This window comes from Triturus cristatus, chromosome 10 (assembly GCF_964204655.1).
Source record: "Triturus cristatus chromosome 10, aTriCri1.1, whole genome shotgun sequence".
Taxonomy (NCBI): domain Eukaryota; kingdom Metazoa; phylum Chordata; class Amphibia; order Caudata; family Salamandridae; genus Triturus; species Triturus cristatus.
The window spans coordinates 554,296,383-554,310,750 of record NC_140593.1 but is presented as its reverse complement, the minus strand read 5'-3'; the positions used below and the strand labels follow the sequence as shown (position 1 = coordinate 554,310,750).

At 42.9% G+C, this 14,368-nt stretch overlaps 1 protein-coding gene across 1 annotated transcript in view; it reads right to left on the bottom strand.

The window, feature by feature from the left end:
* LOC146789712 (tetratricopeptide repeat protein 21B-like) overlaps nt 1-14,368 on the bottom strand; it is a 459,544-nt gene that overhangs the window by 351,410 nt on the left and 93,766 nt on the right. Inside the window, exons 2-3 of the mRNA XM_085631181.1 lie at nt 5,928-6,026; nt 3,116-3,308 (exon numbers count right to left, since the gene is read on the bottom strand). Coding sequence (XP_085487307.1) covers nt 3,116-3,308; nt 5,928-5,984 — 250 coding nt within the window. The 5' untranslated portion in view covers nt 5,985-6,026. The remainder of the gene's footprint in view (nt 1-3,115; nt 3,309-5,927; nt 6,027-14,368) is intronic.

Here is a 14,368-nt window from a genome sequence, read left to right as displayed (position 1 = left end):
AAGTTGTCATAACATGACTAAATAATATTTACGGCACATATGTTGATATTTCTGCATAGTTTAATGTACCTAAGGCACTATAGATACCGTAGCTCGTTTTAAATCAGGCAGGCAATGTTGTATCTGATCTTGATTACATCAATACACTATTAGCAGCCTAATTTCAAAACTTTACCCGGAATTATATTTCAATGCATTATGGGCATTTTAGTGATCTTTTAAATTATGTTGTATCTGGTCTCTATCGATTTTTTTAGCCCGCGATCACTCTGGATTTTATTCTATGTTACTCTTCTGTAGCTGACTTTTTATGCTGTATTGAAAGGCTCTATTACTAAATATTCACATTGCATTATATGGACGAATTTGCAAAATCTTGATGGATCTCAATTAAAAAAATAAACTAAAAAAGCTCCTCTTTTATTACATATAGGTGCTCACCCTGAAGGTTGGCCCTAGGTAACCCCGAGGGCTGGGTCCTCTGGAATTAAAAGGTTCAACATGCACTTTTAAGTTTTACAAGTACTGGCAGTGAAAAACTCCTAAAATCATTGATCACTACTGTGAGGCCTACCCTTCCCATAGGACAACATAGGGAATTTCGTTATTACGTTTAATAAGCTGTAATTTCCAATTGACTGTTGTAAAACAAGCTATTCAGTTGTAAATGGGGCTGTGCACAGCCCCATTTACAACTGAATAGCTTGTTTTACCTTCACACAAAGAGCCTAACGACCAGAAAGAGTTTAACAACCCCACATTGTTACTGCAGCCAGCTTGGAGCCACTGGAGGCAGGAAATTCCATACACTTCAAAGCCACTGTATAAAGGTTTCTCACACCCTACAAATCCTGGGTACCAAGGTACAAAAAGGGGACATCAGAAACCAACTCTTCAGTACACGCCCAGATCTCTGGATACTCGCTCCATCACGGTCGGCCTGGAAGTATGACTTTTACCTGGTCCAGCGAGACCAGATATCCTGAGATGGTGCTTTTTGGCACTATTTTTGTTAAAATATTTAAAAATACATAACTTCTGTTCTACTGATTGGATTTTTGTCACTTTGGTCTTGTTTTATTTATTACATTTTAATCTACATTTCGAATTTGATGATCCTGTTTGTGTGGTGTTTTTCACTTTATTACTGTTTGAAGTGTTGCAGCAGCAACTTTACACATTCCATCTAAATTAAGCCGGACTGCTCTGTGCCAGCATATCAGAGCGTTGAGCACAGGTTTATTTATGGTTGTCTTGTGCCTCACCCGGACAAGCATTCTGGTTGCTGCTTGATCAGGGCTCACACCCCAATCAACCAACAGCCCAGCATCTCACAAGGAGTAACACAGTTTATCTTACAAGTCAAATCTGCACCCTGAAGGTACCTATACTGGTAACTCCACTTGCCAGAGTTTTACTGGGTGATAAATGGGAATGTGAGGGTCCCTTTAGAAATGAGGAATTAAGGGGTAATCAGTAGTTTTGGGTCTGATTCACTCCGCAATTCCTCATTTTCCAGTGGAGTTTCACACAGATTTCAGCTTCATTCAGCAGATCAAATAACTAGGTGAACCAAAATAGATCAGTGGTTTTCTTGTGGATCTCATATTCCTCAAGTTCTTAACAGACGTCTCTTGAGAAAGTACGGAAGGGCTGCTGAACATTGGAGAAGCCTTGTCCACAGAATAGATCTGGTGATGACTTCCCCAAAGACTAGAAACATTCTGAATGGTATCAAGCCTTGGAGCAGAAGGTGTGCAGACTTCCAGGAGGTTGATGGAATAGATGAGGTCATTGATGGGTACCACTCCATTAATAATCACTCGGGTGGCATTTGTTGCCAATCAAGCGCATAAGGCACAAAAAGCCAGCTACCCACTAGAGAGATTTGCTGTGATGGCTGGAAAGGGAATTATAACTGACCCTGTGACTGAATTAAAAGTTCAAAATACAAGGATCAAACGTTTGGGTGCGGGGAAAGCGAAATATGAAGAGGCTCAAATGGCAAATGATACATACCAAGAGGACTCAGTGTTATGTGTACAGAATTCTTTTTGCATAGAGTTTTGACAGGTATGTACAGCAAAACTGTCAACCATGTGGCCAACCACCCATTGGCATTTCTAGTCAAAGTGTATCTAACAATACAAATGTCTATGCTGGCTATGAGAGCCGTGGGCAACTGGTGGTTCTTTCGCAGGAGAAACAAAGTTCACTATGACCCTCAAGCCTCATGATATGAACTTATAGAAAAATATATTGCCTCAGACTTCCTTCTCTTGTAAGCTAGATGGCAGGGAAAAAGTCGCCAGGGCCACAAAAGCACAACTGAAGCGAATTGATAAAAACGAAAAATACTTTTTTATTCTATCTCTTCATTGGAGTTACAGTTCCCACGCTGTGAACTCTAAACTTTTAAGATGCAGCTCATCTTGCAAACTGCATGCTGGATTGATGTTGAAACCATGGATACATCAAGAGTAAAACAGAGAAGCCAGTGGTTCCCAACTAAGAAAACTACAAAAGACAAAATGTGTTAGAAAGGAAAAAATCCAAATTTAAGTAATTTAAACTTTGGCAGGTCTCTCAATATTAAGTGTACTACACACTTCTAAAGGGTAAAATTAACTGAACCTCAAGAAGGTCTCCGACAAAACTCAAGATATTTGACTGGAAAAATGCTGCTATTCAGGGTGCTGAAGGAACAGCTGTAATGCTGTCCATAGTGATGACATTCAGTAGTATTGTCAAAAAGGTATGAAAACGGTAGAAGTGAGAGGGGAGTATGCATAACAGTCAAGGAGAATAAAACTGAAAAGAAAGACACCAGATCCGCTTTCTCCGATGACAATAACTCATTTTTGAAAATTTAAGTTATGAAAATTTGGAAGGGATCATGTTGGATTACGGATACTGTGTAAATAAAAATTGTTTTGGGGGGGGGGGGTAATGTTTATAAGGGTACTTTTCACCAAAGATGTGGCGGTACACAGTGTTTCAACTCTGCTCTCCCAAGCATTAATTGTGGATCATTGGATTACTGGGGATCCACAACTGTGAGACATCTATTACAATGTATTTGACTCTTCCAGCTTAAATTGTACTCAAATTGTACCTGTGAGTGCAGCTACACAGCTCCCATCTAGCTTCATGGCTGTCGAATACCAAACCGAGGCTTCCTTCACTTTCCCCTGAAGAGTCTTCTGATACGCTAGCTCCGTTGCTATTGCCGCATCCTCTGGAGCCATTTTAAACGCCCTTTCTGTGAAAGCATAGAGCTGATGCAGGATAGGCTGATTTTTTCCACACTGGAAGTAACAAAAGGGACAGTGTTCAATTACTGAAGGACTGGGTTTTTCTAAGACCCAGCGGTGCCAGGGAACAACACCTGAAACCTTCGTGGGTTACCTGTTCTGGCGTACCAAACACAGAGACACGGGACACTTCCAGCGGCGTCAGAGACCAGCGTTTATTTTACTGCAGGGATACAGAGGTCACAAGAAGTACACAGCGTGTAGGTTCTCGGAGACTGCTTCAATTTGCAAAAGTGGATCGCTCCTTTTATACACGTTTTTCCCATAGCCCAATATAGTGAACAAAGATTACAACTCAGTTCCCACAATAAACTTCAAAAAGGGTCGCGTTCATGTTTCAAGAGGCCGGAACATGATTACCACAGTATTGCCAGTTCCCAACTGTAAAAGCATATAAAACACATTCCATCCTGATCGTAAACCCATTAGGAGAAGGGACAAAAACAGATGCAAAGGGAGAACAAGGATGCACAACAGGTTAAAGAAGAGTGTTAGGAGTAATAAAGGAAACTTGATAACGGGATCAGAGATACCGTGTCTAATGTATGCATGGCTGAAACAATAGACCGGCACGGCAAGATGAACCTCGAGCGGGGCCATCTGCCTTCGTCGTGTCGTTTCCCTCATCATAAAAGTCATACTCAAGGGAACACGTGTCTCTCGCGTAAGCTTGAGAGTCCCAGGGTCACGAAGCGGACAAAAGTCCGTTCGCTGGCTACTCGAGGGCAAGAAACAAAATGGATGCCGTATCTAAAATGGAACCCGAGGGTTCAGATGAATAAACCCAAAAATAAGACGAACCATACGTGGTTGCGTAGCGAAACTGCGTACACCCACTATACTCGTCATTTGCGGTTCGTAGATACCCAACTCATCCATATTCGTCACCACTCAAAAGTGTCGTTCCGTCCCACACGGAACCTCATTACTAAGTACAGTAATGTATACACCAGCCTTGGAAAGGTATATTTCAGAGGGCTGAAATGTATACAGAACACCGCCATTGTGAATGTTCACATAAATTAGGACGAAAATTAAGTAATGTGCTGCCATCACATAGTCTCTGATGTTTATATACTTGCTCAAAACTGCATGTGTATCTTAAAACTACCAGCAATCAAATCATTGACAAACCAGGGAAAAATTGAAATGTGAGGTTATCCCCTATACAACAAACAACTTCGAATCTACTGTTGCAAGTAGGGAGAATAATAGGTTTGCCACACGAAAAGTACAATTTGGTGTCGCAAAACGAGCATGAAAACCAATTGGCGGCCTTGCACAAAGCCTAAAGTCATCTGGTTAAATCGTATTTTAGGTTGCTCGCCTCATGGTAGCAGTTTGCACTTCAAAGATTAGATTCACACAACAGACCATATGTTTCAATACTATAGATGTCTCCTGTGGAGGATAACAAGGCCTAGAGACTCAAGATTAATTAATGATATGCCCATAAGGCGTGAGAAGGCCTGCGAGTAGAGCATAAGTAAACACTCTAAATTGCCTATCATTTTTCCCAGTTAATATATTTCTATCCCCTCGATTATGAGCCGCCGCTGTGAATACAAGATTTTGAAGTCTGAAAGTAATATGTATGTGTTCTACAAATGTTTGCCACGGAAAGATTACACTGATAATCCCATTATTTTTATTTATGTTTATTTTTATTTGTATAGCGCCAATCACCAAAGGTCTCTAAGTTTTTATATAGCGCAACCTCGGCCCAACAGTATTGGAGCGCTTCTCACATGAGCATCAGTTACATTACACAAGGACACATTCATTTTTTTTGGGTTGGAACAGGGTGCTTAAATGATTTGCCCAGAATCACAGGAAGTTGCGCCCATGCCAAGACTCAGACCTGGCTTCCCAGTTCCAAAGTCGGCAGCTCTTGCCCTTACACCGCATCCACCCCTTATTGTAGGTATGTCGCAAATATAGAGGTTGGTACATAAATCCTTTGGTGCTTTGCTCACACAGTCTCCTGAAGCATCAGCAACATGGCTCTCAACAACTTGATAATATCTTCATATAAGGGTTGCCGAGTCATTGGAGAAGGGACTGCACATAGCACCCTTGACAATATATTTTGTACTTTCCAGCTTAAGCACAGAGCTCGAGAATATATCTCCACAGTCTAATTGGTTATGTGTTACAAAATTATTACAAAACCGTTCTTAAACAAATAAACAAGCGAATCCCATTCCATACATTGGCAGCTGAAGGAATAAGGTTTTCCCAATCAAAATATTTTAGGTATCAGATACCCTGGCGGCAAAGTACCTGGGTTAATTTCCAACCAGTCATTACTTCACCAGTCCAAAACACCACGATCGAATATTTTCAAAAATGTAAACCTCCTTGCTCAGGTTCCCGAGCAGACACATTATTATAGATCTATTATGTCAAATGTTGTCAATGTTTTCCCTGATAAGAATAAAAGGGTTAATCACTTAACATGGAAAAATCACAGCCATTTCTGTATCCTATTAGTTATAAGATGGATAAATACATTTGATTTGATCTCTGAATCCACCTATATTTTATAGGTTAATGACACAAGAAACAACTATGTATATGAAATCAGACAACTGCATAATTTAAAAAACTTACCAGTCTACTGACTACTTTAATTTTTTCAAGTTGTAGTTCTGGATTTCGAGGCTCCATGGTTTCTAGAGCATTAATAAGGTTTGTGATATACTCCAGTGCCTATAAAAGTAAAATATGCAATGAATTAGAGAAATGCAGAGCTTGGTACCTATTACGAATTCTTGATTGGTCCATCCAGCCAATACAATTCAGATTGTTAATTGCACAATGAAGCTGCAATAGAGAATGCCACCCTGTTGAAGGCGAGCATCTAGCCCAGGAGTTTTGTGCCTTATGAGGCCGTGTACAAATCTAATGTCCATATTTCACTCCCTATCCAAACATGCCATTATCTCTGTTAAGCGTGTGCACACCATGACCGAAAAGGCTGCCAGGAGCCAAAGACCATAGTGGCTTTCCTGCAGAAAGGACACATGAAATCCATCCTCCTTTACAAATTGCCCCAGATTTGAGATCTTCTTTGGGGTGCAAGGGTCTTCAGAAATGTTAGTTAAGGGGGGGACAGAAGAAGGTACCAAAGGACCCAAGTGATCAACGCATCAGACCAAAGTATTACAATGCAGGCGAGGACCCAAAAACGAGTACAGCAGCAACACATCTTTTACCACCAAACACTCAGACAGCCTTCAAGTGGGTTTGGACCCATAGTGACTAACATCAGGCATACTGAGGTCAGATGTTTAATCAATTGCATACCAGACATCTTTCCAGAGGTTTTCTCACATAGAAGCCAGCAGCAGGAATCCTGGTTGATTGTTTAGTATCCAAGAGAACAAAGTTCAGTTTCCTGAACATTTAGTCCATTTGGCGCCATACAGGGCATTCTATAACTGTGTAATATACTGTAAACCACCAGGCAAGGTCCAGAGTACCAGCCCCATCGCTTAGAGTATTGATGTCACAAAGACCAGGGTATCACTTTGAGAACAGAGTATTAGTAGACAATTAGATCTATCAGGATGGTCTGGTGCTAGTAAGCTGGTAAGGGCCCACAGAAGGTGAAACCAGCTACAATGAGCTTTTGAGATGGTAAGATGAGGAAGAAAAGGGAGCGGGAACACAGAGATACATAGATTAGAGTCTTGGACTTCACAGGGTAATGCCAACTATTTCAGAACGGAAAGCAAACAGAGCAAATATTTGCCAGAATTAAATGAGGGTCAATGCTACTGAGGGAAGGTTGTGTGAGGGCTCTGATAAGATCGGAGTGAAGAGACTAATATAGTAGAGGTTCCTACAGATAAAGCATCTAAGGAGGGCAAGTTGAGGACAACGTATTTGAGAAGGGTCAGCTGAAAGGAGAAGGACAAAGTGCTGCGAATAAACTATATGGAAAAAGGAAAATTGGCCAGAGAACATAAAATGGCCCGGTTAGTGGCATGATGAAATGAAGGAATGTAGATCAGTTAGAAGCAGAGAGAAGGAAGGGGAAGCATGATGAAAAGAAGAAAGGGGGCAGATGAGAAAAGTAGTAATGTGGAATGAAACTGGTTAAAAAGCGAGATGGAAAGCAAGATGAAGGAGAAGACTGGTGGTGTTCAACTGAAAAAACATTGGAAAGAGTGACAGAAAGAAAGGATGACCTGGACATATACATGTAACACGTTACTCTAATCCTAAAACTAGTGCTTGCATCACTAACTAACGTTTAATTTATTTTAAGTTAATTAAAACAATCAACCTAATAAACGGATTTTGAAAAATAATCCTATATCTAATTATAACCCCAAAAACCTAACTATTTCTCCCAAATTATTTCAAAAAACGGTTGAACAATGATGCCCTTACCCTTGTGCTAACCATATCAATAACCCTAGACAACATTGCCTACTTTATTATAATAAACATCAATATATTTGAGTAAATTCAATTAAGTATTTTATTTTGCTGAACTAAAAAAATACTGTTAAATATTTAGTTAGTTTAACCCTTTTATACTTGGATGAAATAATGGTGCACTATGCACTGGCAAAAGAGATAATGGCATTTAAGGGCAATTTTGTTGAGGTACTGATCAGATGGAAACGAATGGTATGCCTTATAGAAACTACGATTCATAGTATGCAGGATAAACATCTTTGATAGAGAAACTTCATTGGCTGCCCCTCAGCTATATACTGGAAAGAGCAGTAGTCGCTCTTAATCACAGTAGGTGCTTCAGGAGGCTTTCTAAAGGTGCAAAGCATGGCTTACAGGAATAAGACAATTATTTAGTGACTTTAATGGTGAATCCAAGCAGGGTGGTAAGAGGCCCTCAAACTCAGTGTTACAAATATTCACCGGTTTAGGATTTATTTTGCAGTATGGCCAGGCAAATACATTGTGTTAGAGTGGTCTAAATGGTGGGACAATAGCCATGTTGGTTCTCACGTTAGTTTCCTGAACGCTTGTAGCAATTACAATTTGGTGGGTAGATATTGACCAACAAGTGAATTTTTAAAGAGTTGAGCAAACACTCAACTAAATGCCTTACAATAAGAGAGTGGCTCAGATCATTGGTCCCGAAAAGTTAAAGCTCAAACATCTATTTCAATGCACACTTTGGGGAAAAATATAGCTAGGAGATGGCTCATGCCCTACCTTCTTTAAAGATGGATACACTTGGGGCTCTGGCCCCAGAAGGAGATAGCAGATATCCTCCTCCTGCACAATCTGTGGCATTTTCTGTATCTCCAATCCTAGGGTTTACGGGTCAGATCATAAAAAGGGAGTTCATATTCATTGTATTTTTTGAAAAAGGTCTTCCCAATTCAGGTAATAGCTCAAATGGGTTACTTTGCCTTTCAAAACACCCTTAAGCACATTAATCTATCCCTAATAAAAACACTAGACTAAATTCATCATATGGTAAGGGCAATAACTTAAACTCACCGCAGCTAATTCTACAGGGGAAAAGAAAGCATAAATTACTGATCAAATGCCTACTTACATCTAAAGTTGGGTTCCGAAATTGCGTGCTACTTGCCGCAAAGTGCTTCAATGCCTCTTCCGGTTTAGTAAGCGCTACTTAAATACAATTTACAATATTGTAAAATTACCTACCTTACCAAGGAGGTCCGGCATCAAGTTGATCCGTTGCAGAATCCAACCAAGGTCTCCATGTCCTGATACTACCAACATCTCTCAATGAGTGATGAACGGATAAGGCAGATGCAAGTAAATTAAAACCTACATGAGAGAGGAAACCTCGTTGCCTATAGAATGCTTAGTGGACACACTGTGCAAGAATGCACAATTTTGTTTTACTGTCCAGAGCTGTAGGCATGGACTTGTATGTTGGACCTTTTCTGGGCTATGAGAGGGAAGGAGCTGGCAGTGACTTTGAGAAATGAAGAGGCTGATAAAGGGATAGTGAAGACTAGCTACATGATGGAGGAAGAAAGGATGGAGCTTATAAAACTGAAATCCAAAACAGACATGAAAAGAAGGAGTGCATGGTATAGTACCTTTGCCTGGTGGGTGCAATTAAGACACAACCAAACCCCAAAACCACCATCAGGGAGGCTTGATGTTGTATAATGATAAATCTAAGTTTAACAGTGTGATAAAAGTAGCACCAGGCAAGTGCAGGCTGGGGCACAGACAATACGAGTAATTTTTTTCAGACTGGTGCAGGTAAAAAAATTGTAGGTGCATGAAGGAAAATAAACTGAGAATAGTGTAATGGAAAATCAATCTTTTAAACATATTTGCATCTGGTAAAAAAAAACTTCTCTAGTGAACCAAATCAGTGCTGACTTTTGTGGGGGTGTTGCTTTAACTTAAATGGTTGCAGCTAGGGGCACTATTTTTTTTCTGCTTTACGTTTGGATTTGGGGTGGTAAGAATACTGTCTCCCAGAAATTACTTGGGCCCAGATAGGAGGAGGTGCTCTGCCAGATAGTGCAGCAGAGGCCCACATCTCACTGCACAGCCATGTTTAGCAACAGCTTTGTCTCTAGATGCAAGTGATCTGGTTATCACTTATTGGTGACCTAATATTAAAATCAGAGGGATTCCTCGCCTTTCAGCCTGGTGACTGCAAAGTTGGGTGAGGAACGTGTACACATTTTTATTCATTGTTCTCATTCGTGAACTGAGAGTGTCTGTTTGACGAGTGCAAGTTGTTGGATTGTTGAGTCATACATGTGCAGTAACTGATCAACTCATAACTCAGGACCCACAAATTTTAAGAAGGAAACTGCAAGCTCATCAGTGGGGGTGTCCTGCTAAAAGACTTTTGTTTTAATAACATGAAAGAATACAACAAGTCTTAGCAGCCCCTAAAAACACTTTTCAATATAATCATATGTTTCTGTGAGGGGGCTGGTCAAAGAAGGCTGAGTTCCTGTGGACTCTGCAAAGGTTTTCCAGCACCAATTCAAGTGGAGTGAAGGGCTCCAACCTGGTGAATGTGGCTGGTAAGCTTGATCTGGCATCCTCTCAACCTGCATCTCCAGTCTACTCAGCACCATGTGGCCTGTAATTCAACACCAGAAGCTACAGGAATACAACACAGCTCCAGCACCAAAAGGTGGAGAATGCAGAAAGGTAAATTCGAACCTAGTGAAAAACAATTCTGCGACATTACCGCAGTATAGTGAAGCACCTATGGAGGAATCAGGAGCTGCAAGGGTCTATGCCACGGCAAGCAGGTGATCAATGCAAATATCAGGAGCTAGAATTCCTGCAACAAAACACCTGAGAGTTTCAGGAAGTAGCGTGCATTTTTTTCTGTGCACTTACCATTGCAGCGTTCTTCCCTCCCCCTGTCAACACTGTCAATGGGGTATTAGTATGTTCTACCTTTCCTTGTAGGGCCCTTCAGACATTGGGGGTCACTGGACAACAGTCAGTGGGGAGGGTTACAGGTATGGCAAATTTCTCAAAATAGCAACATCTTGCAATGTATTAGTCTGAACTCAAACCTTCCCTTAGTGGCCACATCAACCATGGTGAAGTCATTTAAGTATCCTAGTAGTGCCCTAGTAAAAGAGAAAAACAGTATAATGTATTGTCAAAGTTGCAGTTTTTGAAGACTTTCCACAGCCCCCACATAGGACTAACATAGTCCAAGAGCAATGGCAGACAATTTACACTGCCCTGGCACCTCTGGACAGCCTCTATCTAATACACTTGTACACTGGTTGCCATCCCAGGACCGAAATGATCAGGAGCTTGGCATCATGGATGATGTGCGGATGATAGAAACACAAGTAAAGTGTTTGGAGAAGATGGGGCTGGCACAGGAACTACTGAGGCAAAAGGAAGGACTCCCTAAAAAAAGCAACTTTTAATACAGGTATACTGCTGTTAACTGGGTTATTGCCCTATTGCGTAGAGCATTTCTTTTAACTTTTTAAATCCTCACACTGCACCTTTACACTTTACCTTAAATTACTGTAAATTCTTCAGTCTCACTGACTGCCTTGACGTTTATTCCCCCACGACCTGCGGTGCCAGTATCTAAGACCAGGCCCCGCCCTTAGCAAGGTCGGCGTGCTAGTTATTAAAGCACAAGGGGGATAAAACCAGCATGCTGATGCGACCACACAGCAGACGCGTGCAGTGGGCGCGCCAGAGGCAAGCTAGTCTGCGCCAGTCAGTGCCCGGAATGCACCATGGGGTAGTGCGCCAGGACCCCTGCACCTTTTTTCCGCCAGCCATACTCTAGGGTTCAGTTACTGGCATAAAATAAGGGTAAGTGCTGCAACACTACTACATGAGTCGGGGAAAGGGATTTTCTTTCATATCAGTGCACTTCTTGCAACTTTACATTCGCGGTCAATAACTCTCCCTCTAGTACCTTTGGGCTCAGCCCTCCTATCAGGGATAATACCTCACCAGACTTATTTACTGAAGCCTCCAGAGTCACCTCTATCTCCTCTTCCACACAACCCCTTCGAAGGGAAGAACAAGCTACTTACCTTCGGTAACGCTTTTTCTGGTGGATACAGTATCGGCCTGTGGATTCCTCACCTTGTGAATATCCCCTGCGCCAGCAACATTCAGAAACTTTTGTAGCAGTCCACGCCGATGAGGTCGAAGACTACGTCACAGAGACACGGCTCCGCTCGCGACTCCGCTGACGTCACCGGATCCATAAGAAGACCTCATTGGCATGATGAAGTTAGTTCCGCCCTTTTTTCCGTGCCTTCGAGGCACACGGATGGACTGACAGCAATATATACACAGTATACACAGTACATAATATACAAAGACACAACACACAGTGTGGAGAATAAATAGGATGGCAAAAGAAATAACACACTGCCTTTAACAGTAACACATTTTGAAACACCATCATTAGAATTGTAGGTATACAAGGGTGGACAACGGGGAGACGGTGGGTCAGTGAGGAATCCACAGGCAGATACTGTATCCACCAGAAAAAGTGTTACTGAAGGTAAGTAACTTGTTCTTCTGATGGCTACATCTGCCAGTGGATTCCTCACCTTGTGAAAAGATTCCCACAGCAGTCTCACTCCCGGAGGAGGGTGTCCACCCTTCTATACCAGAAAGTCCTGAAGGACGAACGAGCAAAGTGTCCGTCCCTCCTCACCTCAGAATCCAAGCAGTAATGCTTCGCGAAAGTGTGGAGGGAGGGCCAAGTTGCCGCCTTACAAATGTCCTCCACAGGAACACCTCTAGACAAGGGAGACGTAGAAGACTTAGCCCTAGTAGAATGAGCCCTTAAACCCTCTGGAGGTTCCTTACCGGCCAAAGAGTAACATATCTTGATGCACAAGACAATCCATCTGGAAAGGGTGCGCTTGTGCACCGCTCTGCTGTTCCTGCAGCCAACAAAGCCCATGAAGAGCTGGTCGTCCACTCGAAAGTCTTTAGTCCTATCAAGGTAGAAGCTCACCGCCCTCTTAGGGTCTAAGCGGTGAAGCCTCTCCTCCTCCTTGGAAGGGGGAGGGGGAGGATAGAAGGTAGGGAGGGTAATGGACTGCCCCAGAGGGAAAGGAGTAACCACCTTATTCAGAAAAGCAGCCCTGGTCCGGAGTACCATTCTTTCAGCATGAATGGTCAAGAACGGGAGATTGAACTCAGAGCTTGAAGCTCACTTACCCTCCTTGCCGAGGTGATCGCAATGAGAAAAAACATTTTGAAAGACAACAGTCTCAAGGGACACTTGTGTAAGGGCTCGAAGGGAGAACCCATCAAGTAAGTTAAGATAAGATTTAAATCCCATTGAGGTACAACAAAAGGAGTAGGCGGAAACTTGTTTGTAAGGCCCTTCAGAAATCGTAAAACAATAGGTGATTTGAACAATGACGGCTGATCCGGCAAGCAAAGGAAAGCCGACAAGGCCGAAAGATATCCCTTCATAGTGGCTACAGCAAAACCTTGCTGAGCAAGAAAACGAGCAAACTGAATGATGTTGGATAAACGAGCCTTCAAAGGGTCAATAGATTTCTCTCCGCACCAAATAACAAATTTAGACCACCTATAGGAATGGATAGATTTGGTGGAATGACGTCTGGCAGACAAAATTACATCTACCACATCTGGCGGGAGAGAAAATGAATTCAGGTTGCCCTGTTCAATCTCCAAGCATGAAGGTGTAAGCTCTGGAGGTGGGGGTTTAGAACCTGCCCCTCCATCTGAGAGAAGAGGTCTGCCATGAGAGGGAGAGGGAGCGGAGGGCACGAGGAGAGGTGGAGAAGACCTGTATACAACACCCTTCTTGGCCAATCCGGGGCGATCAATATGACTTGGGCCCGGCCTTGGCGTATCTTCCTCAGAACCCGAGGAATCAAGGGTATGGGAGGAAATGCGTAAAGAAGATGCGAGTCCCATCTCAACTGAAACGCGTCCCCCAAAGCTCCCTGCAACGGATACTGGAGACTGCAGAATGACGGGCAGTGAGCGTTCTCGTGAGTGGCAAACAGGTCCACCCGAGGAGTTCCCCACGTCTGAAAGACGTGACGAACCACCTCCGGATGGAGCCTCCACTCGTGGTCGACGGAGAACTGCCGACTGAGACTGTCTGCACGCACGTTCAGAACTCCGGCCAGATGATTTGCCATCAGACAAATCTGATGGTCCTGAGCCCAGGATCAGAGACGCAGAGCCTCTCTGCAGATACAAAGCGACCCCACTCCTCCCTGCTTGTTGACATACCACATCGCGGTAGTGTTGACCGTCATGGCTTGAATCGACTGACCACGAAGGGAGGGGAGGAAGGCCTTGAGCGCCAAACGTATCGCCCGCAATTCCAGAAGGTTGATGTGAAGCAACCTTTCCTCCAGAGACCAAAGATCCTTGATCTCCAGATCCCCCAGATGCGCACCCCACCCTAAAGTGGATGCATCCGTTATCACTGTGGCCACCGATGTAGGTAGATGAAAGGGCTTTCCTTGAGACAGGTTGCCCTCCACACTCCAAGACAGATCCGCTGCAGCTTCTTTGGAGATCCTCACAGACTCCGAGATCTCCCTTGTGCTGATACCACT